General features: G+C 52.4%; 3 protein-coding genes and 1 non-coding gene across 10 annotated transcripts; 2 read left to right on the top strand and 2 right to left on the bottom strand.

The window, feature by feature from the left end:
* Positions 1-901: 901 nt before the first annotated feature.
* On the top strand, positions 902-1,018 carry LOC114110971 (U5 spliceosomal RNA). The gene has a single exon (XR_003587095.1). It is a non-coding gene; the product is annotated as a U5 spliceosomal RNA (small nuclear RNA).
* Positions 1,019-3,731: 2,713 nt separating this feature from the next.
* On the bottom strand, positions 3,732-9,124 carry BTBD19 (BTB domain containing 19). 5 transcript variants are annotated; one of them, XM_042240077.1, is made up of 8 exons: positions 8,758-9,124; positions 7,272-7,489; positions 7,006-7,111; positions 5,563-5,629; positions 5,395-5,463; positions 5,190-5,321; positions 4,940-5,065; positions 3,732-4,831 (listed from the first exon to the last, which is right to left on the bottom strand). In XM_042240077.1, exons 1-8 carry the CDS (start codon positions 8,841-8,843, stop codon positions 4,697-4,699), a joined length of 939 nt encoding a protein of 312 aa, XP_042096011.1. In that variant the 5' UTR covers positions 8,844-9,124; the 3' UTR covers positions 3,732-4,696. The 5 variants fall into 5 exon arrangements, with proteins under 5 accessions (XP_042096011.1, XP_027824946.1, XP_042096000.1 ...); XM_027969145.2 differs by lacking the exon at positions 7,006-7,111 and adding an exon at positions 7,128-7,181 and having other exon boundaries at positions 5,563-5,622; positions 7,276-7,489; XM_042240066.1 differs by lacking the exons at positions 7,006-7,111; positions 8,758-9,124 and adding exons at positions 7,128-7,181; positions 8,195-8,751 and having other exon boundaries at positions 5,563-5,622; positions 7,276-7,489.
* A 1,147-nt stretch (positions 9,125-10,271) lies between these two features.
* DYNLT4 (dynein light chain Tctex-type 4) lies at positions 10,272-11,618 on the top strand. Of its 2 annotated transcripts, none has more exons than XM_027969146.3 (3): positions 10,272-10,321; positions 10,667-10,738; positions 10,842-11,618. In XM_027969146.3, exon 3 carries the CDS (start codon positions 10,853-10,855, stop codon positions 11,507-11,509), a length of 657 nt encoding a protein of 218 aa, XP_027824947.2. In that variant the 5' UTR covers positions 10,272-10,321; positions 10,667-10,738; positions 10,842-10,852; the 3' UTR covers positions 11,510-11,618. The 2 variants fall into 2 exon arrangements, with proteins under 2 accessions (XP_027824947.2, XP_011979076.3); XM_012123686.5 differs by having other exon boundaries at positions 10,272-10,375.
* PLK3 (polo like kinase 3) lies at positions 11,523-16,426 on the bottom strand. 2 transcript variants are annotated; one of them, XM_027969143.3, is made up of 15 exons: positions 16,122-16,426; positions 15,878-15,985; positions 15,667-15,783; positions 15,403-15,532; positions 15,234-15,321; positions 14,354-14,449; positions 14,068-14,266; positions 13,829-13,955; positions 13,537-13,628; positions 13,203-13,296; positions 12,983-13,066; positions 12,731-12,893; positions 12,454-12,583; positions 12,143-12,256; positions 11,523-12,035 (listed from the first exon to the last, which is right to left on the bottom strand). In XM_027969143.3, the coding sequence occupies exons 1-15, from the start codon at positions 16,329-16,331 to the stop codon at positions 11,844-11,846; spliced, it is 1,944 nt and encodes a 647-aa protein (XP_027824944.1). In that variant the 5' UTR covers positions 16,332-16,426; the 3' UTR covers positions 11,523-11,843. The 2 variants fall into 2 exon arrangements, with proteins under 2 accessions (XP_027824944.1, XP_027824945.1); XM_027969144.3 differs by lacking the exon at positions 14,354-14,449.
* Between the last annotated feature and the right edge of the window lie 6,625 nt (positions 16,427-23,051).

The following is a 23,051-nucleotide window of genomic DNA, read 5'->3' as shown; positions in this document are numbered from 1 at the left end:
GTAGTTTGTGATATTTTAGCTATGTTGAAAGTTTGTGTTCTGATCAAATGCTTAGTGAATAAACCTAAAACACTGAGCGGTGTCGTGATATGGCACTAGCTGAAGGATTCCAGCCAACTGGAGCGGGACCGCCCCAGGAATAGTCAGTCCCTGGGCACTGACCACAGCCAGTCTTGGGGACAAGTCCCAGTGTTTGCAGGGCAAGCCACCCTGTGTGGCACTGCACACTACTCAGCCCTCTGACTTCAACACCATTTCATGGCTCCCCACTGCTGATCATACCAAGATCAAAACCAAGGCCTTTCAGGCCTAACTGGATCTAGCCTCTGCCATCTTCCCAGCTCTCTCAAGACAGCTAATGGCCAGATTCACACCCTCATTCAGACACACCACACCCTACTCCAGACAGGCTGAATTACTTTCGATGTTCACCTCCCACGACTTCACAGAGGCTATTCGAGAACTCGTTTCCACCTCCCATTCAATGGAACTATCCTTCCAGATAAGTTGGATGCCGTTTCGACGTCTGCAGGTATGAAATGATAGGGCTTTAACGTCACCCTCGGTAAGGAAGCGTCGGTTTCCTGGGGGTCCCGCAAAGAGAGAGAGCTGCAGCCCTGAAGTGCCCACAGCGCCGCCCGGCCCGGCGGGTGAGTGGCGTCACCCAGCGGCGGAGCCGCCTGCAATTTGCATACCCATAGTGCACCACGAAAAGAAGATTTCACGCGCTTAAATTCCAGCCCCACGGGGGTTTGTCCACTGTTGGAGGGGACAGTACCTGTTTGAAACGTACGGTCTATGCAAATTCCACTCAGGGCGCCCAAACCGCGCGGGAGCGGAGCAACCATAAGTGTACAGAGTGTTACGTTGCTCTGGGAGGTTCCAAGCGACGCGTTTAGACATACTCTGGTTTCTCTTCAGATCGTATAAATCTTTCGCCTTTTACTAAAGATTTCCGTGGAGAGGAACAATTCTGAGTCTTTACCCAATTTTTTGAGGCCTCGTTTTCAACGAGGCTACATTTTTTAAAGTTAAAAGTTAGAACTCAACAGCTATGAACCCTTTATGAAAGGAGTTTTTAGTTTTTCGAATGTACTCACGACTTTGGTTCTTTCATTTGCGTTGTTAAGTGTGGGGTTTTTATTGCGTGTTTTCCTTGTGTATTTCTGCAGTCATTTTAAAGCTGGCATATAAAATGGGAAAGTCAAAGTCACGTAATGAAGGCACCAACGGCTTCCCAGATGGCGTAAAGTTCACTCCTTGGATCCGGAAAACGCCTTGGAAAGAGGAATGGTAGCTAAATTCGGTATTTTTGCGTGGAGAATTCCTCAGACAGAGAGACCTGGCAGATACCAGTCTCATAGCGTCGGACACGACTGGAGCGACTAAAACACGCGAGCATACAGAAAGAGGGTAAACGCAGTAATTCTCTTTCTCACCAGGGTATGCTCAGTCGTGTTCGACTCTTTGCGACCCCATGGGCTGTAGCCCGCCAGGCACCTCACTCCCTGGGGATTCTCCAGGCAAGAATACTGGAATGGGCTCGTAGGGGATTTTCCCCACTCAGGGACTGAACCCAGGCCGTCCATATTACAGGCAGATTCTTTACCGTCTGAACCACCAGGGAAGTCCCATCAGACTACCTGGTTCCTTTCCCAGAGGTTGTTTTCTGAGGAAAATTAGCTGAGGCTGTCTGGTATGACTTACTTCAGACTGTCTGTTCAACACTCACTCAATGCCACTTTTCCATTCTAAACCTTTCTGTTAAGGAGCTTAATTTTTTGGTGGAACCAAGAACTTTAAAAAGGGAGATAATACATAATCTCTGTGAAAAGTGCCCTACAGAAACAGCATTATGAGAGAACAAGGCTAGCTACCAAATGTGTCCTCTTGTCCTTAGATCTACATTCTCTCTAGGGGAGATCACCTAGGCCTGTGGATTTTAGTGAAAGTCGCTCAGTTGTGTCCGACTCTGTGACCCCGTGGACTGTAGCCTGCCAGGCTCCTCTGTCCATGGAATTCTCCAGGCAAGAATATTGGAGTGGGTTGCCATTTTTTTTTCCAGGGAGGATCTTTCCCACCCAGAGATTGAATCCAGGTCTCCTGCATTACAGGTGGCCTCTTTACCATCTGAACCACCAGGGAAGCGACTTTTTATGTGATTATCATCTCATACTTGGTGTCCTCTAGATTCACAGCCATTAGCAGATCCCACAGACTCCATATTCATATTCATATGTGTGCTTCGTGCAAACACATTTTACCTCCTCAAATGTTACCAGCTAACAGCGAGGAAAACTTTTCCTCCCAATATTATCTTTTCTTTCAGCAAAAGGAATCATGCTCTGCTTGGTCTGCACTGTGCTTTGCTCACCAAAGACCATGGATTTTTTTTTTTAATATCACTGTAAGGACTATACCATAGTTAATTTAACCAGCCCTCTAAATTAAACCAGTCCTCCAGGACTTATAGCTTTTCTTCTTCAGTTTTCATTATCTAAGGCAGTATATTTTTCAGTCCTGAGAGATACAATAACAAATAACTATTTTTAACCCATGTACAACATAGTTTTATGTAAAATCCATGAGAAAGAAGAGTAACTTTATTTTTTTCCCAAATAGTCAACTAGGGACTTTCCTGGGGGTCCAGTGGTTAAAACCCCATTTCCACTGCAGGGGGCACCAGTTATTAAAAGATCCCTGATCAGGGAACTAAGATGCTGCAAGTCCAGCGGCACAGCCAAAATAAAGTCAGTCCCTAATTTCATATTTATGGTATCTTAATGGAATAAAATAATATTTAAATAAGAAAGCAAAGTCATCACTGAACATTTACAGAGCACTGATTATGTGTCAGGGACTGGGGAAGTAGAAATGAATTAGGCTCCACTCCTGGCCCCAGAGATCTTTCTTCAGGGAGATCTGGATCCTCAGGAAGACAAAACGCACAACAAATGAAAGGAGAACATGGGGAGTCCTCAATAACCAAGAGAGGAAATCCAGGGATAGAATGCCAGTGTATTTTTTTTAATTAATTTTTATTTTTGGCTGTGCTGTGTCTTCATTGCTGTGCACGGGCTCTCTCTAGTTGCAGCAAGTGAGGGTTACTCTTCATTGGGGTATGAGGGCTTCTCATTGCCATAGCTTCTTTTGTTGCGGAGCACAGGCTCTAGGTGCTTAGACTTCAGTAGTTGCAGGCTTGAGGCCTCTAGAGCTGAGGTTCGGTAGTTGGGGCCCACAGCCTTAGTTGCTCCAAAGCATGTGGAATATTCCTGGACCAGGGATAGAACTCATTTCTCCTGCACCGGCAGGCAGATTTTTATCTACTGTGCCACTAGGAAGTCTCAAGACCAGTGAATTTTTGCAAAGGTAGTAGTTGAGAGAAAATTTTCTAATGTTTGGAACCACCAGTATTTTGAGTGCTCTAAAAGTGAAACAAATTATATTTTGTCCAGAGGGCAGTGGGTAAATAGAGAAAATAAAGGGCATAGGGCTGACAATTTTAGACAGGTCGAGAGGCACTGTGGGAAATGGTTTGGGAAGAGGTCTCCACTGGAGTGAAGGCAAGAAGATTAATAAGAGCCTGTGGCAGTAATTCCTGCCAGAGATAGGACTGGTTGAACTGGGGTAAGAGAACTGAACCAACTGGAAAGATCGTGTAGGAAAGGAAAAATAATTTTCCTTCTACTCTCTGAGTTCTTGGCTGTGACCTTTGTAATGAGACCGCTTAATCAGAGAAACAAAAATGGAAGTTTATTAACATGTATATCTCACATATACATGGGAGATACCCAGGGAAAAATCAGTAACTCCCACAGGTGGCCGAAAATACCTGGTTAAATACTTCCTTCAGCTAATGACAAAAGAAAGAAAAGTGGGGAGGCCAGATATGGGAAGGCCATTAGGAAAAAGCACCGAAAGCAAGAAGGTTTATTAAGCAAATCTTGATGATTTCACAGGAAGTCTCCTGTAAATTAGTCATCCTTCTGTAGAAAGAGGGAGACACCCTTACCAATGTAGATTTAGTTTATAAAAATTTCCCTTACAAAAGGGTAACTTTTCTGTTTTCAAAACGTCTCCTTTTTCTCAAAATAATCAGCTTAAAACAACCCTATACCAAAACAGCATATTTTGGGGTGGCATATTCTGCTTTCAGTCTCTTAAGAAATAGAAGCCATGGGAGGCAAGTGTGAAGAATAAAACAAGGATGACATCTAGGTTTCTGGCTTTGGCACCCATGGAGATGAGAAACATGATGGGGGCAGAACTGGGGAAAGATGAGGGGAAGCACAATTTTGGATTGAGTCTTAAGTGTCTGTAGGACATGTGGAGAGAGATCGCCAGGAGCCAGGTCTGGAGTTAAAGAGGGGGCTCAGTTGAAAAGGTATGTGGGAATTACAAGAGTAAAGGAGGCGAGCGGTAGTGCTCAGAGACAGGCTGTAGAGCCAGAGCACGCGGGCAAAGAAACTGCTTTCCCACTTTGCGCAGGGTTGGAGGCCAAGGCTCCGCGGAAGACCGCGGTGTTCAGGCCCGCCCACCGCCGGAACCTCACCCATAGCGCCTGCGTTTGGCAAACTGGTCCTTCCCGCCCCGACTTGCGAAGCATTCTGGGAGCGGAAGCCCGCTTTGAGCGCGGAGCGTGTTGGGAGCTGCAGTTTAAGAGAGGCGCAGAATGCTTCACAAGTCTTGGCACTGGTCACTTAAAGGGCAGATCCAAAAAACGATGATGCTCCCGCGGCAGGGTGCCCCTCCGGCGGCGGCACGGGGTGCCCCGGGCCGCATCCCCTCTCCGCAGAGCGTGACACTTCCACGCCTCCACGATCTGTTCCACCTGCAAGGAACGCGAATCACCGCGGAGTCCCGCAGTGCCCACCTTACCCTGGACCACGCCCCCCTCGCCTCCTCCAACACATCCGAGACGTGTTCCCCGCGTCCGCACCGGGATGAGCGGCTCCCGCCGGTTCTGTTCTTCCAGGGCGCTCAGCTCTGCCGGAGCCAGCAAGGCCAGTCTCAGCTCCCGCACCACCGGGGCCGCCACCTCGGCCACAGGCCGCTCTAGTACCGCCTACGGACGTCAGCACTGAACCTGGGCGGGCGGGGGCACCTGCCCAACCGCCTGCTCTCCTGGTTCCTGCAGCTAGAGCCTCTTTCAGCACCCCCACCTCCCACTCCCTTCAGCCCCTGCTCACAGCGCCCACGCGCGCCCAACTCCGGGCTGCCAGGACCAGCTCGGCCTCGTCCACACAGAGCTTGTCGCTACGCAGCAGGGGCAGCAACGCGGGCGCGGACAGCTCCAGGAAACCACGGGTCCGGAGGGTCTCCTATGGGTCCGCGATTGGGTCAGGGAGGAGCAGAACGAGGGGTGTGGGGTAGGGAGTATGCAGTGGGGAGTACCTGGCTGTGGGCCTCAATGAAAGCCACACAACGCTCCTGCAGCTGTCCCAGGCCAAAGGTTACAGCAACCTGAGAGCAGAATGAAGGAAGTCAGGTTGGAAATGGAGAGGCCGGGCAGCCCGGCCCTCCACACTGGAACCTCCTGCAAGCCTGTCCAGCGACACCCACCTGCAGGGCCTCGCAAACCAGCTCCACGTCCAGTGCCTTCACCACAAACTCCAGGCACAGCTGGGAACAGAAGTGAAGGTGGGCTGTGCCCAGATGTCCCTGTTCCAAGGCCCCAGCCCCAGCCCAGAAACAGTGAACAGCCTTGGAGCAGTGAGCCACCCAGGCTACTAGCAGCCCCAGGCCCACGCAGACCTCCAGGCCAAGGGAGGCAGGGAATCACCAAGGACTGAGACTAGGAACTAGCAAAGCCAAGCCCAGCAGCCCACCTTTTAGTACATTCCTCACTAATCAGACTAGATAAGAGCCATGTGAAAATTCCACTCTCCTTTTCTTTCAAGACACTTATCTTTTTCCACACTTTTCTCTGAACTCAAAGACACTATTTTAACCAGAAACTTGAATTCATCTGTGACATCTCCCTCTCATCCAGGAAAGCCCTGGGTAATGCCAGTTCACAGGGTCAAACCAGCCAATCCTAAAGGGAATCAACCCTGAATATTCACTGGAAGGACTGATGCCGAAGCAAAAACTCCAATACTTTGGCTGCCTGAAGTAAAGAACAGACTCACTGGAAAAGACCCTGATGCTGGGAAAGATTGAGGGCAGGAGGAGAAGGGGGAGACTGAGGATGAGAAGATGGTTGGATGGCATCAGTGACTCAATGGACATGAGTTTGAGCAAACTCAGAGATAATGAAGGACAGGGACGTCTGCAGTCTATGGAGTCTCAAAGAGTCAGACACAACTGAGCCACTGAACAACAGCACTGGTTGCTAGTGCAACCTCAGTTTATACAGCAGCTCAACTATGAACAGTGCCAGTTCCACTCCTCTCAAAGGCAGGCACTTCTTTCCTGGGCAACCACTGCCACCCCGTCCCTACGGGACTGGTGAGCCCTTCCCATGGCTCCCAGTCCCTTCTCCTCTTAGCTTCCAAATCCTCACTACCTGAAACCTCCACTGCCCTCTGGGTAAAGGAAGTCCAAATTTTTGAAGGCCCTATAGGAACCAGCTCCTGGCACCCTCTCCAATCTCATTTCTTCCTCTCTTCCTTTCGCACTCTTAGTCCTCTTAGTCCTGCTGCACTAAATGTCTCACCAGTTCCTTTTGTGCCTCTGTGACTAGAATACCATCTTTCCTCTCCCCGCTGAACAAAAATCTTACCTATTCTACCCGATACAAAACAAATGTTTCCTTCTCCAGGAAGTATTCCCCTCTTCTCCCTCATGGTGAGACTAGAGAGACTCTCTGTACAGTCTCAGCACCATGTGCCCTTCTCTGTCACACTTATGCCACTGGGTTAAGCGTTTTTCTTGTGCCTATCTCTTTTTGAAGAACAAGGATCAAGGCTAGCTTATCCCGGTATCTACACCCCCATATGCCCTCACAGGGCACACACATATCCTTTTGCATATAGGCATGCATCAATGCCTGTTTTTATATAGAGATACCCATACTTCTTTCTGTATTGGTGCACATTCCTCTCTAGGTTAGCGGGTGTGTGAGGCAGGGTGTGAACCGAGCCCATAAGAGGCAGGGGAAAGGAGATGGCTACCCATGAACCCACCTCTCGAAGTTCCTCCAGCCCATACTCCACAGCCGCCGTCAACACCTCAAGCACCTGCAGAATGGGTGGTTGGCATGGTAGAAGAGAGTCTTCCCGCCCCTCAGCCACCCAGAACTTGCCCACCCAGACCCTTGCCCAGTGGGCTCACAGAGTGGCGTTGCAGCTTGGCACTGTTGGTATACAGAAACTCCAGCACTACCAGGAAGGCCTCAGCTGGCACGGTACTCAGCACCACAGGGCTAGGCACCCCAGGGCCTGGCTCTGAGCTCAGAAGTCGCTGGAAGAAGTTGCATCTACACGCCAGCAAGCACCGGTGGGCAAACACCTCCTGCCGTTCTTGACCGACCACAAAGCGAACATCACTGTGGGAGAGAGGGGCAGAGAACCAGGAAGAAGAGGCTAGAGTCTCTGTGTAACTCTAGACTTTGCCTTTGCCCTCTCTGGGCCTCTGTTTCCTTATCTGCCATATAAGAGGCAGTCCCTCTAGCAAAAAGTCTGGGTCACACAGGCCTGGTTCTAATCACAGCTCCAGCTAGGCCAGCGAAGCCTAGGGAAGAGATTTCTGACCTACTGCCTCTCAGGTTTCTCATCCCTGAAATAAGATGCTCATCCCAAACCCTAGGGTGGCTAACATTAGGTGGCTATGTTTGATCACTGAGGGGGCACCAGGGCTGATACAAGATCAATCCCAATGTCCCTCTCCTCCCCAGCCTGTGACTCTGGTGAAGGGAAACTCTTTTTGGCTTCTCCTCCAGACTGCAAACTCAGCTTTTTCAGCCTCCTCCAGACAGGAGGGGGGAGGAGGAGGGTGTGGAGGGCACTGACTGCAAACAGACACGTCAGTGATACACTATCATGAGCCAGACCACATTTTCCATTTTCATGATACTTCCGGCCCCAGCTGCTGGGCCTCTGAACAGCACAGCGGGTAAGGGACAGATGATGAAGCCTGAGCTTCCTGGAGCCTTCTAGGCTCACGTCCAAGGCCTGGGGGGCCGGTGGGGGGGGGTCTACTGCTCAGACCAGACTGTGACACCCAAAACAGTAGGGTTACAGAAATTGCCAACCTGTGGGAGGACCCCAGCTCTGAAGCAGTGGAGACAGAAAGCTGCATTCTGGTTCTTCTGACCGGCCCTGCCCTGTGCTTGGTCCCCGGTTAGACACTACAGGCAGTAAGCCCCAGGCAGTACATGTGAACTACTTCTGTCTGCGACTCTGGCTCAGTCTCTTGAGCTTTGTTCCCCTTACAAGTCCTCAGTCCCCAGAATAGGATTGTCTGTTCCTCTGCCTCCCCAGGGAGGCACTCAAGTTACACTCCACTTCTCAGGATCCAGAGGGCAGAGGGCTTTTCTCTGCCAGGAGCCCAAGGTCCAAAAAAGGAAGGCCTTTCCCTGAAGTCACATAGCTGCTCTGAGCTCTAGTCCCCACTGCCCCCACCTCTGGCTCTCAGGCTATCACAGACACTGCGTGATCAGTAGCCATCCTCTACACTCCACTTCCCCAGGCTGAGTTCACCCGGGAGAAGGGTCAAGTCCTAATTCTCCACTTCCTCTGTACTCAGAGATTCCTCAGAGTCATGGGTCCCAGCAGAGCCAGTTACGGAAAACCCACAGACAGGCGCCCCTCTCACCTGTATAAGGGGTTGTTGATGAGGCTCCGGAGTGCTGTGGAAAAAGGCTCAGCCTCCCCATGCACAACCAGTCCTGGGGTCTCCATGGGTGGGGCAGGGGGCTAAGCAGGTGGAATAGCCTAGGAGGCTTGTTATGTGTGGGAGAGACAGTACGTGGAAGGAGCAGAGGCCAGGCTGAGCCCTAGAGCTGGTGAAGAGCTAGAAAGGCCTGAGAGGGAGGGGCAAGAGATCCAGAGGCCTGTTTGCTGAGAAGCTAAAGTTTAGGAATGAGGCAGGAGAGGCCCAGAAGGCATCAGAGGCCAGTGGAAGAGGCCAGAGGCTTGGGGACTCGGGGAGGGGACCAAGAGAGGCCGAGGTGGAGCAGACTGGACTAGGGAGGAGAGGCTGGCTGCTGATGAGGCCCCAGCTGGGAGCCTGCCCAGGCAGCGCTGGGGTGGGAAGCCTGTGGGTTTCCACGGAAACTAGAGCCGGGCCAGAGAGGAGGCCCCGCCCAGCTCCCACAGGCCCAGGGAAAACTTCAGCCCTAGAGGGGCCCTAAGCAGAGTTGGGGGGTCTTAGCATCCTGGTCCCTGCCTGTCCGGAGTTCAGAGTTCAAACTTCCTTCCCCTCTCTCCCCTCCCCCTACAAGCATACAGGTTAAGCGGACCTGAAGAACTCCCATCAACAGGGAAAGTCCTTGTCCCCATGGACCATTTTCAAGGTCCAGAGCTGGCTTGTTTGGGAGGTGGCAGTCCTGGGCCTCCCAGAGAGGGTTCAGGTGAGGAGGTGTCAACACTGACAGAGGCATCATGGGCTCTGGCGTCCCTGAAGTACAACCACAGTGCGAGTGGGGGCAGTCTGGGCACTAGGGCACACAAGAGGTGTGGACAGCGGGTGACTAGGCCCAGGACACTTAAGTTAGGTCAGCAGGACTCACTGAGGAGTGAAGTCACCACTGTTGCATCAGATCTGAGTTCCAATGGGTCTCCCTTCCCCCTCCCCCAGCCGAGAACTGAGGAAGTCATCCAAGCCCCACCCTAGCTGTATACAAGGAACGGAAATGTTTGTCCTAATTGAGGCTGATGGGGAGACGATAGGGCCATGACGTGCTCCTTCCTGTAGGCCCGGATCCTGATTCCTGAGCAGCCACCCCAGCAACCTCAGGGTTTCTCCATATCCCAGGCCTCTGCGACTTGCTCACAAGTAGAGAGCCAGCCTTCACAAGGGCAGAGATGGACAGTGGCTCAAGAGCCCTGGGGTAGGGGGACACCTTTCTGACCAGAGCCCCCTCTACATCTGCCCCTTCACTCACACTTGTATGCCCTTAGGCTCTAACCCCCTGTTGATCCCCTTCCCCTGATGACTCAGCCACCAGGCATTCAATCAACAGGTGCTTACAGTAACACTCCCAGGTTAAGCCAGAGCCAGGACTGGTGAGAGGGAACCAGGAAGAGGAGTGAGTGCTTGCCCAGCAACCCAGGGCAACTCCACAACACAGGCAAGGGGCCCTTACCCTCCTACCTGCCAGTCAGGCCAGTTGGGCAAGGGCTGTTAGGAGAGCGCCTGGAGGACACAGGTGGCTCAGGTGCCTAAGGAGTTTGGGGAAGAGAGGGCAGCCATCCCAGAACTGACTCCGGAGGTAGGGCCAGAAGCCAAAAACAGGCTGAAGGATCATCCTGAGTCACCTAGCCCCAGGCTCTGCCAGAGGCCCTAAGAGCAGGGAGGGGGTGGAGGATGGCAGGATTCAAGACTCACAGGGGCTAGAAGGAGCTGGATCTGTCTGTCCCTCCCTCTGGTTAGGGGGTGGAGGCACCACTGTCTAGGCGCAGCACTTGTCTAACGTCCATAGTGTTCAGGTGAAGTGAAGCTCAGGGGGTAGGGAGAGAGATGGTAGTCTGAGCAGCGTCTCTTCCTTTGTTGTCCCTAACAGCCCTTAACCCTCTAAGCACCCAGGAACCCACGCAGCCGGGAACTATTTGATTCACCGGTCCGAAAAACACAGGTAAGGAGGGATTAGAGGGTAAAAACTCATCACTGAGTAAGAGACTAGATGGTGTACAAAGATAGCCAGTAAGGGCCATCCCATCCAAGTGTGGGTCTTCCAGCCGGCAGGTCCATGGCTGGCAGGCCTGTGCCCCCCGGACACCAGGAGGAGGAGGCCAAAGACCATGGGCTGAAACTATCAGCAGCGCGGCCTCTAGGCCACCTGCCCAGCATCGATGAAACCCGATCAGCTGGCCTGGGCCCGGCCTCCCGCCGTGGCTCCGTGCTAGGGCCGGTCTTGTCCTTTTCACGCCGCAACTCGCTGGCAGGGCCAAGTGCAGGCCCTGGGGGTCGACGCCCATCCCTGGGCCCCGTGCCCCCTCTAGGCTCGCGGGTCAGCTTCTCTGGCTTGCCCCTGGCGCCCGCCCGCCGGATGGCGCCTTCGTACCGCACGGAGCCGGCGCCGGGGGAGCGCTGGGAGGCCGCGCGCGCACAGCAGGCCCTGGAGGCGGCGTTGGCCGAGGGACTGCGGGACGCGTGCTACTCAGGCGCGGAGGCCGGGCGGCTGGCGCAGGAGCTGTGTGAGCTGGTGCGCATGCGCCTGCGTGAGCTCAGCCCGCCACGCTACAAGCTGGTGTGCAGCGTGGTGCTGGGGCAGCGCGTCGGCCAGGGCGTCCGCGTGGTCAGCCGCGCGCTCTGGGACGCCGCGCGCGACGGGTTGGCCTCGGCTGCCGTCACCAACGCCTCGCTCTTCGCCGTGGCCACGGTCCACGGACTCTACTGCGAGTGAGGAGGCCCTCGAGTTATGCAAAAATGGTTTATTATCCCAGAAGGAGGCCCTTCGTGGGGCTCACATCCCAATAAATAAATGTCAATAAATAAAAGTGGTCCATAAATAATGTCCCCTAGCGGGGGGCTAAGGCTCAGGCTTTTCTTGGAGAAGGGGTGGGAGGCTGCCTCCAACCCCAGTAAAGCGGGTCCCTGATTCCCTGGGGGATTCGGCCCAGAGCCCCCAGTGAGGCACCAAAGGAACAGGGAGGGCCACAAAGGTGAGGGCCAGAGCCTGACAGGCCCAGACCTCAGGCCTGAGGGCTTGAGTGGTGGCCGGGCCCGCAGACTGTGGCCTAGACGGGGCAGCGGTCCCGGAGCAGGCGCAGAGCATAGTGAAGCCGCTGCCGCAGATCTGGGGAGCAGCCCAGCTGCTGAAGGTGGGAAGCGAGGTAAGTACAAGCACTGCGATTGCGGGCCACGAAAGTCACAAGGAGGGGCTCCCAGCCACTGAGGATCAGCTTGGTGTGGTCTCCGTAGAAGTTCACCTGTGCACAGGAGGGCGGCACTGATCAGGGCCTAGCGCCCAGATCGTTTCCTCCCCAGCACCCTGGACCTCCCAGCCCTCACTCCCAACTCCAGGCAGAGCTCTTACCTGGATAGTGCCATCACTAAAGAGCATGAGTAGGGCCTGATCGGTCTTGACCCACTGCAGCAGGAGCGGGGGCATAGGCACCTCCACCTCTTCCACACTGGGCAGATCTCCACCCTGGGAACAGGGGCCGGTCACTTGTCTGACACCAGTCAGTCCTCTCCCCATTCATGTCTCCCTTAGAAGGTCAGCTTCTAGCTTCAACACCCAGCCCACTGTCCACCCACGCCCAAAGGGGACTCGGAGGGGATCAGGATGTGTTAGTCCTAAATGTACCAACTCCCGCCCCCCAACCCCGGACCCAGTCCACAGACCTTCATGAGGCGCTGCTCCATGTAGGAGGCAAAATACTTCAGGACACCCAGCTGAGGCTGCAGAGCCCGAGGCACAGCGCCCACAGAGAAGGAGAAGTGCTTAGTGCTGGTGGGGTTGTAGTGCACAGTCCTGGAGGAAGCAGACAGAGACAGAGGTCAGAGAGCCCAGCACCCACACCCCCTCCTCAGAGACTGTAGGACCAGGAGCCCAGGAGCAGTGTTGCAGCACTGCTGAGTACAGAGGCCTGGATACAAGGCACTCCATCATAGCACTTACTTTCTGTTGGCCGACAGTGCCATGTGTGTGCCATTGTTGAAGAGCACAGCCACACGGCGGCTGGACAGTTGATACCCAAAGCCAAACTTGTTGGAGTAGTCAACCCACTTGCTGACCCACACCAGAGGTTCTGGTTGTGCCAGGGGAGCTGGGTTCTGTTCAGCTGTCATAGAAGAGGTAGGAGTGAGGACTTGTTCCTGGCTTCCCAAAGAACTCCCACCACCATTGACATGTGCCAGGCCCCAGCCTCACCTGGGGGCATGAAGGCCAGGCAGTTTCTCAGAGCACAGAGAGCTGACTCCACCACTGTGGCCACAGTCAGACCTTCTTCAAACCCTGAAGAGAACAGGGCACTGAGATTTAGGCAACAGTCCCACAAGCTCTAGGTAATGACTCTCCACCCACCCCTTCCCTCCGGGCTTGGTCTCAGCCCCCGCAACCTCGAGCAGGCTTCACCCTCCTGGTGGCTCACCATCTCCACTGCTTGCCAGTGTCCCACGGGGTGAACTGTCTTCTGGTGCTGTCTCTACCAGGCTGAGGGGGGCTTCACCTGAAGTTGCTGGAGCCTAGAGGGTTGGGTTAGGGAAAAGGAGTGAGACAGGCCCCCAAATCCAGATCCTTGAGAGTCCATGGCTCACCCTGTCCTGGCACCCAGGGCACCCCAGGTCACCCCGCCTGACCGATGAGACGCAGCCAATTAGGCCACCACGAGGCTAGATGCTTCACCAGCCTCTTTTATCCCAGGCTTCCTGCAGCTGCTAGGGTGGGGGTGAGTCAGGGGAACACCATCCACGTGAGCACCTCACCTTGGGCCTGGCATCCTGATGGCCAATGGATGTCCGAGTGAGGCCATTCACCAAACAGGAGACCTCATCCCGCTCCTCTGGATGGTTCTTATCTGGGTGGGGGGAGATAGAACCCTCAGAATCTTGCCCAGACCCCCTGCTTCCCGAAGAGATGACACAGGCATAGCCAAGTGCCTGTGTAATGCATGCTATCCCCAGGGGTCTCCAGGGGCCCTACACTCACACCCCCACATGTATGTGACAAGCCCCCTGCTGCTCTGTACCCTCAAGTCCGCTGATGTCTCAGACTTACTCTTATTCTTCTTTCTCCCAAAGAGGCTCTTGGTAACTTTGACAAACAGAATCCTAGCTGGGTTAAGGGGTGTCAGGTCTGGGACTGTCACACAGCTGCTGACAGGGAGCCGGTCCGGGGTGTAGCCCTGAAGAGAGAAAGTGTATGAGTAGAGAAGAGCAGCCCAGGGGTCCTGTCACCTGCTCCCAATTCAATCCCTGGGGAATCTGCAGACTGGATGCGTCTGGGGTGCCACAAACCTTGGTAAAGAAGTCGTGGCGCAGGATCTGGTCAATTGAGGGGCGGTCTTGGGGTGAAGCTCGAAGGATGGCGGCCAGGAGCTGCCGGGCAGGCAGTGAGAGGCTGGCAGGCAGCGTGTAGTGAACCTGCTTGATGCAGCGGTACGTCTCCTTCAGGTCAACGGTCTCAAAGGGGGGACTCCCACATAACAGCGTGTACCTGTGGGGCCGAGAAAAGGTGGTCAGGAGTAAAGTGGAACATAGGCTCCCTGGACACCCTCTGTGTACACATGACCCTGGCACTCACATGACACAGCCCAGGGACCACACATCTGCCTCCGGGCCATGGCCCTGTCTCTGCAGCACTTCTGGGGCCACATAGTTGGGAGTACCACAGATGGTCCTGACGGGAGAGGGGGGAGGAGAGGGCAAGGTTCAGAGGCAGCCTGACTGGCCCCTCATCCCTACCCCCACTGAGAATCCAGACAAAGCAGCTGCCTGTCACCAAAGGCCAGAGAACTCCTGTTTGTTCTGAGACAATGGAGCTGGGGATGGCAGCTGAGTCCCTGCCCACCCGCCTGGCCCAGCTGCTCAGCGACTCTGCAGGACGGGGGAGTTCCTGACCCCTATCCCAGCCCCCTCCTGCAGGTCAACAGAGGGTCCATCACTGATGCCTTCCTCCTTCCCCTACTCCCACCACAGGCTCACAGGCTGTCACCTCCTGTGGTCTGTGCTGTACACACTAACATCAGCTGTCACATCCCCCATGAACACTACACATGCTGTGTTACACTCCCAATCCTCATGACCACAGCAGGGTTTTCTGACACACACAGGGTGTCATGTCCACCATCTCCACACTCAGTCTGTCTCACACACACACTGCTTATGTCACCATCCACATTCACACACAGGACTGGTCATACACCTTCAAGAATCCTTACACCCCATCCGTCTTAAGGACTCAGGCACACACAGGACCAACAGCCTCTCCACCATTCCCAGGAACCCAGGCTGCCACCGCCACCTTCACACACACACACACAGCCCAATCATCCCTCCCATCAATCACACAGTCACATCAGGCAATCATCATGCCTCCTACAGATATATACTCAGTGTCTGTCACTCACGTCATCTGTGTCACACAGACTGTGGCCACCCCACCCCCCAACCCAAACACTCACTTCTTCCTATGCTCTGGGGGCTCCAACCGGGTTGCCAGTCCAAAATCCCCCATCTTCAGTTCCATGTTTTCAGTGATAAAAAAATTTCCTGAACAGGGGCGGAGAAATGTGTCAGACGCCTTTTTCTCTGCCTCCCCAGCCCCCCATCCTGGTGGCCCAGGATTCTCACCTAGCTTGAGGTCCCGGTGCAAGATGCCCCGCTGATGCAAGTACTTGAGTCCGGAAAGGATCTGCCGAAGGTAGTAGCGCACCTCTGGCTCCAACAGGGTGTGCCGGGCCTTCCAGATGTGGGCCAGGGACTGCAGAGAGCGGAGGCCTCAGCTCCTCGTCCGCCCTCCCCGACCCTCCCTTCGTGTGCTCGCCGAGGAAGAACAAGGCTCCAACTTTGGGTCTTAAGGTCCCTACTTCCTCCCCTACCTCCACCATCCCTCACCTTTCGGCTGCAGAGCTCCAGGAAAATGTATATGTTGTCAGCATCCTCAAAGTGGTGCGAGAAACGCACGATGTGGCGGTGCTGCAGGCCGCGGTGCAGCTCAATCTCGTTTAGGATCTGCAGTGGCGGCGCGGGGTTACCATCCGTCAAGGGCTCCCTCGTCACCGTCCCCACCCCACCCGTCGCCCGTTGGGCCAGGGCCCTGGCTCACCTTCTCACGCTGATGCGGCTTGGTAATGCGGCTCTGCGAGATGACTTTGACCGCGTAGGTATTGCCGGTCTCTGTGTCAGTGGCCTCGTAGCAGCGGGCAAAACCCCCCTATGAGGAGAAGGCATCAGGCAGGTCTGGCCCGCAGACGTCCCCATGCCGAGGCCAAACGGCCCCGCCCCGCTCCGCGAGGGCAAAGAAGTCGGCAGGGCTCCCCTACCCTCGCTGGCACCACTCCCCAGCTCACCTTGCCCAACAGGCGGCCTTTGAAGTAGGTGCGGCCGCTCCGCGGGTCGGTGATGAGGCGCCCAGGGTCCGGTACCGGAGTCTCGGCCAGCACCTCTGGCTCAGATCCAGGCTTGGGACTTCCAGGCGGCCCGGGTCCGGCGGGGGGCGCTGGCGGGGCGGCCGCACGAGGGAAGGGTCGCGGGGACAGGAAGCCGGCCGCAGGCTCCATGCGGGCGGTGCGGCGCAGCGCCGGCCGGGCTAATTTCTGGGTTCCGCCAGGCCCCGACGGCGCGAGGCGCTGCCAGGATTTGCTACGCCGCGCTCGCGCCCCAGAGAGCCCAGCGTTTTTATCAATGAACGCCTGCCCCCTCCCCGGCGTCTTATCATTAAGAGCCCGCCCCCTTCATGCGAGTCATCGAGAAGCCACGCCCCTCATCAGGCCTTACGTCAAGAAGAAGCTCCTCCTCCCAACCGCGCACCCAGAGGCCAAGCCTCCTGCTCCCGCCTTCAAGACGCAGCCATACTGCCAGTCACCATGTGGGGGTCCATCAGGATGTAAGAGCCAGCTTTGTTCCTGCCCTCCTACCTCGTCCTGGTGACTGAGAGTCCTTGTAATGGGGGTCCTTTCGCCCCCCATTCTTGGGGGCTTATGCTGAAGTCCGAGGGTGCCTGGGCGTATGGGGAGTCTCCTCAGCAACTAGATGGACCACCATTCCAACCTGGAGGGCAGAAGCAGGGAAGCCGCTCGCTTTTGCCCGAGTTGGTCACCAACCCTTTAAGTGCGCGGGAATTTGCGTTCGTCCCACTCTCTTGGCCAGAGACCGCAGGTCCGAGCCAGTGCTGCCCCCTTTAGGGGCTGAGAGGAATTGCATACTCCCAGCTGGGCTTGCCTGGAGTAGGGAGTGTGGAAGCCTGAGCTCCTATGCTGAGTCTTGAGATCAAACAGCCAGGCATTCAAGGCTTTTGTAACGAGCTAGGTCACATCTTCTGCTACCCCTACACCCACACCCTTAAGGGGCAGATCTCATGTTCTGGAGGGGTGCCTATTCTCTTTCCCTGAAAACATCCACGGCCCTACGTCCACAGCCAGAGGCCAGAAAGTGAAGAATGGTACTTGTATTTTCTAAAATCTAGCAAAGGACAACTGGGCAGGTGGTCCTGGGGCCACCTGAACCCCTAAACCTCTGGTCCATGCCCACCTTTCACAGGGCCAGAGATAGAGAGATGGGGCCTTTTTAAATTTATTTACTTTACTGAAGTATAGTTGATTTACAATGTTGTATAATTTCTATCATACAGCAAAGTGACTTAAGTTACACATATATCAATACATCCATTCTTTTTCATATTCTTTTCCATTATGGTTTATCACAGGATATTCAATATAGTTTCCTGTGCTATAACAGTAGCACCGTACTGTTTATCCATTCTATGTGTAATAGTTTCCATCTGCTAATCTCAAACTCCCAGTCCATCTCCCCCTTGGCAACCACAAGTCTGTTTTCTATGTCTGTGAGTCTGTTTCTGTTTCATGGGTAAGTTTGCGTCATATTTTAGATTCCACATATAAATGATATCATACGGAATTTGTCTTTCTGGTATGATAATCTTCACTTGGTATGATAATTTCTAGATTCATCCGTGTGGCTGCTGCTGCTAAGTCACTTCAGTCGTGTCCGACTCTGTGCGACCCCATAGACGGCAGCCTACCAGGCTCCCCCGTCTCTGGGATTCCCCAGGCAAGAACACTGGAGTGGGTTGCCATTTCCTTCTCCAATGCATGAAAGTGAAAAGTGAAAGTGAACTTGCTCAGTCGTGTCTGACTCAGCGACCCCATGGACTGCAGCCTACCAGGCTCCTCCGTCCATGGGATTTTCCAGGCAAGAGTACTGCAGTGGGGTGCCATTTCATTATTTCATTCTTTTTATGGCAGAGCAGTAGTCCACTGTATATTTGTGCCACATTTTTTTCCATTCATCTGTCAGTGGACATATATGTTGTTTCCATGTCTTGGCCACACTGTAAATAGTGCTGCAATGAACATTAAGGTGCACGTATCTTTTTTAATTAGAATTTTCTCTGGATATATACCTAGGAGCAGGATTGCTGGATTACATGGCGACTCTATTTTTAGTTTTTCGAGGAACATCCATACTGTTTTCCATAGTGGCTGCACCAAGTTACATTCCCACCAACAGTTTAAGGTGGTTCTCTTTTATCCACACCCTCTCCAGCATTTTTTATAATAGTTTTAAATGATGGCCATTCTGACCCATGTGAGGTGGTACAAAAGGTGGAGTCTTAAACCCTCTGGATCCCAGGATTACAGGCTTCTTCCTGGCCTTGACCTTTCACCTCTCTGTACTCACTCTGTACCATCCAATCACTTATTAACCTATTCAGTCCTCAAAGATCTGAGAGCCCTTGGTCAGTGCCCAAGCACTGTGTGTATAAGGTTGGTCAAGGTTGCAGCCCTCATTTAGTTTACATTCTGCTTAATGGAAACAGACAATAGGCAAGAATATAAACAAAGTAATTGCAGGCTGTGAAAAGTGCTGTGAAGGAAGTAAACAGGAGAGTAACCAAAGAGCTTACTTTAGAAAGAGTGGCCAGGAAAGTCAACAAATATTTATTTAGTACTCGATTGCTGTCAGTTTTATCTCCCAAATATCTCTGAAATCTATGCAGTTCACTCCATCTTCCCCAAGCACTCTAATCTGGGTCACAGTCTCTCAAATCAGGATTACTGCTGCAGCACCTTACTGGTCTCCATTTCATCTTCCCACCATATGACCATCCCATCCCATCCCTCACCAGGCCCACAAAAGCTTACTTCTCTAACCTTGTCTTCCATGTCCCCTGAAGGGAGAACCAAACCAGCCTGAAATGTGGAGAGGGAGAGAGCGGGCGGTTGGGCAGGAAGGCCTTAAGTGCCATCCTCAGGAGTTTGGTCTTTATTCTACAGGTCAACACTTTTCCAGATGGGGAGATGGTAGACGTAAGGCCAGGAAAAGCAAATCCACAGGGGAAATGGGGCTGAGGGTGTATAGTTTGACAAAGCTATTCGATATTGCCATTTTGTATTTGGAAACTAAAGCGAAATGCCTTTGTATGCGTTTTCTAGGGTTGTCATAAAAAGATTACTACAGACTAGGTGACTTACACGACAGAAATTTATTTTCTCCTACCTCCAGAGGCTGGAAGGTCAAGATAAGCTATTGACAAGGTCGATTTCTTCTGAGGCTGCTCTCTTGGTTTGTAATGGCGGTCTCCCTTTGGCTTCACATGATCTTTCTTCCCCTCCTTGGGACTGAACCTGTGCCCACTGCAGTAGCAGTGTAGACTCGTGCCTGAGCCACCAGGGAAGTCCACATGATCTTTTACTGTGTGTCCTAATCACTTCTTCTCTTAAAGACATCAGTCAGATAAGATTAGGGTCTACCTGAGGACTTTGTTTTAACTTACTTACCTCTTTAAAGGTCCTATCTCCAAATATAGTCACATTCTAAGGTACTGGGGGTTAGCAGAAGTCAAAACTCTACCCATCTTAGGTTTTCATATAGGGCTCTTTATTTTCAGTTTTGTATTTTTTATTGGTAGGCTTTTTTTTTTTAAGAATGCTTTTAGGTTTTTCAGAAAAATTGAGCAGGTTGTGCAGAGTTGCCATATACTCTCCCACATGGCCCCCTCACACACACACACAAAGTTTCCTTTATTATCATCATCTTATTAGTTGGTACATTTCTTACAAGTAACTCTTCAGGGGTGTCCCTTTAGTCTGAGAATGAAATTCAGAATCCTTGAGATGGTTTGAGATGGTCTATAAAGTTCCCCGTAGTCAGGCCCTATCGACCTCTCTAAACAATCCCCTCTTGCCTGCTTTGCTCCAGTCAGAGAGGCCTTCTCTCTGTCTTTCTCACACATAATAGAACTGTTCCTGCCTCTGAGCCTTTGCACATTTCCCTCTGCCTGGAATACTTTTCCCCTAGTCTTTACTTATGACTTATTCATTCTTATCTTTTCTGGCTTAACTACACTATCTAAAGTTGGATTCCCAAATCAAGCTAACCCAAATAGGACTCTTCAACAAAGAGATAACAAGTACAAAACAATAAAAAGCAAGTTTATGTATTTTTTTAAAGGATTATTTTATTTTAATTAAAAGCTTTTTTTTTTTTTTGGCTGAACTGGGTCTTCATTGCAGTGTGGGCTTTTCTCTAGTTGCAGAGCACAGGCTTAGCTGCCCTGTGGCATGTGGGATCTTAGTTCCCCAGCTAGGGATCGAACTCATGTCTCCTGCATTGGAAGGCGGATTCTTAACAACTGAACCACCAGGAAAGTCCCCCAAAGCAAGTTTATTAACATGCAGAGCTTATGTATACATGCGGGATGTGTGTGCATGCTAAGTTGCTGCGGTGGTGTCCAACTCTTTATGACGCTATGAACTGTAGCCCACGAGGCTCCTCTGTCCATGGGATTCTCCAGGCAAGAATACCGGAGTGGGTTGCCATGCCCTTCTGCAGGGGATCTTCCTGACCCAGGATTGAACCTGCATTTCACATCTGAACCTGCATTTACATAAAAGAACCGTCTTTTACATCTCCTGCATTGGCAGGCGGGTTCTTTTACCACTAGCGCTGCCTGGGAAGCCCATCAGTTCAGTCGCTCAGTCGTGTCTGACTCTTTGTGACCCCATGGACTGCAGCACACCAGGCCTCACTGTCCTTCACCAACTCCTGGAGCTTGCTCAAACTCATGTCCATCGAGTCGGTGATGCCATCCAACCATCTCATCCTCTGTCGTCCCCTTCTCCTCCTGCCTTCAATCTTTCCCAGCATCAGGGTCTCTTCCAATGAGTCTCATGTGGCCAAAGTATTGGCATTTCAGCTTCAGCATCAGTCCTCCCAATTAATATTCAGGACTGATCTCCTTTAGAATTGATTGGTTGGATCTCCTTGCAGTCCAAGGACTCTCAAGAGTCTTCTCCAACACCACAGTTCAAAAGCATCAATTCTTCAGCACTCAGCTTTCTTTATAGTCCAACTCTCACATCCATACATGACTACTGGGAAAACCATAGCTTTGACTAGACCGACATTTGTCAGCAAAGTAATGTCTCCACTTTAATATGCTGTCTAGGTTGGTCATAGCTTTTCTTCCAAGGAGCAAGTGTCTTTCAATTTCAAGGCTGCAGTCACCATCTGCAGTGATTTTGGAGACCAAAAAAATAAAGTCTTTGACTGTTTCCATTGTTTCTCCATCTATTTCCCATCCAGATACCATGATCTTAGTTTTCTGAATGTTGAATTTTAAGCCAACTTTCTCACTCATTGACAGGAGAATGTTGGATCCCACTAAAAAAACAAACAAACAAACAAACAAAAAAAACGGATACTCCACGTCTGAGGGCAAAGGAGAAGCCCCAGCAAGATGGTAGGAGGGGCAAAATCACATTTAGAATCAAATCCCATACCCACCAGAGACACTCGGAGGGCTCAAGCAAAACCTTGTGCACACCAGGAGACCCCACACAGACGGAGCCAGACCTGCCTTGAGTGTCTGAGTGTCTCCTGTGGAGGTACGGGTCAGCAGCGGCCCTGCAGGGCAGGGTCTCCGGGTGCAGCAGACCTGGGTGTGGCATAAGCCCTCTTGGAGGAGGTCATCATTAGCCTCACCATAGAGCCGCCAGAACTTACATAGGACTGGGGAAACAGACTCTTGAAGGGCACAAACAAAACCTTGCCTACACCAGGACCCAAGAGAAGGGAGCAGAGACCTCACAAGAGACTTGCCTCGGAGTGTCCTGGAGTCTCCGGTGGAGGCGTGGGCCAGTGGCCTGCTGCAGGGTCAGGGGCACTGAGTGTAGCAGTGCCTACACGGGACCTTTTGAGGGATGTTGCCATTTTCTTCATTACCTCCACCATAGTTTGGTCTCAGGTCAAACAATAGGGAAGGAAAACAACCTGCCCATAAACAGAAAATTGCCTTAAAGATTACTGAGCATCAGTTCAGTTCAGTCGCTCAGTTGTGTCCAACTCTTTGCGACCCCATAAACTGCAGCACGCCAGACCTCCCTGTCCATCACCAACTCCCGGAGTTCACTCAGATTCACGTCCATCGAGTCAGTGATGCCATCCAGCCATCTCATCCTCTAATGTCCCCTTCTCCTCCTGCACCCAATCCCTCCCAGCATCAGAGTCTTTTCCAATAAGTCAACTCTTTGCATGAGGTGGCCAAAGTACTGGAGTTTCAGCTTCAGCATCATTCCTTCCAAAGAAATCCCAGGGCTGATCTCCTTCAGAATGGACTGGTTGGATCTCCTTACATCCAAGGGATTCTCAAGAGTCTTCTCCAAAACCACAGTTCAAAAGCATCAATTCTTAAGGCAATGGCACCTCACTCCAGTACTCTTGCCTGGAAAATCCTAAGGATGGAGAAGCCTAATAGGCAGCAGTCCATGGGGTCGCTAAGAGTCGGATACGACTGAGCGACTTCCCTTTCACTTTTCACTTTCATGCACTGGAGAAGGAAATGGCAACCCACTCCAGTGTTCTTGCCTGGAGAATCCCAGGGATGAGGGAGCCTGGTGGGCTGCCATCTATGGGGTCACACAGAGTCGGACACGACTGAAGTGACTTAGCAGTAGCAGCAGCTTTCTTCACAGTCCAACTCTCACATCCAAACATGACCACTGGAAAAACCATAGCCTTGACTAGACGGACCTTTGTTGGCAAAGTAATGTCTCTGCTTTTCAATATGCTATCTAGGTTGGTCATAACTTTCCTTCCAAAGAGTAAGTGTCTTTTAATTTCATGGCTGCAGTCACCATCTGCAGTGATTTTGGAGCCCCCAAAAATAAAGTCTGACACTGTTTCCACTGTTTCCCCATCTATTTCCCATGAAGTGATGGGACCGGATGCCATGATCTTCGTTTTCCAAATGTTGAGCT

Source organism: Ovis aries, chromosome 1 (genome assembly GCF_016772045.2).
Source record: "Ovis aries strain OAR_USU_Benz2616 breed Rambouillet chromosome 1, ARS-UI_Ramb_v3.0, whole genome shotgun sequence".
In the NCBI taxonomy this organism is placed as follows: domain Eukaryota; kingdom Metazoa; phylum Chordata; class Mammalia; order Artiodactyla; family Bovidae; genus Ovis; species Ovis aries.
This window is presented reverse-complemented; position numbering and strand designations above follow the sequence as displayed.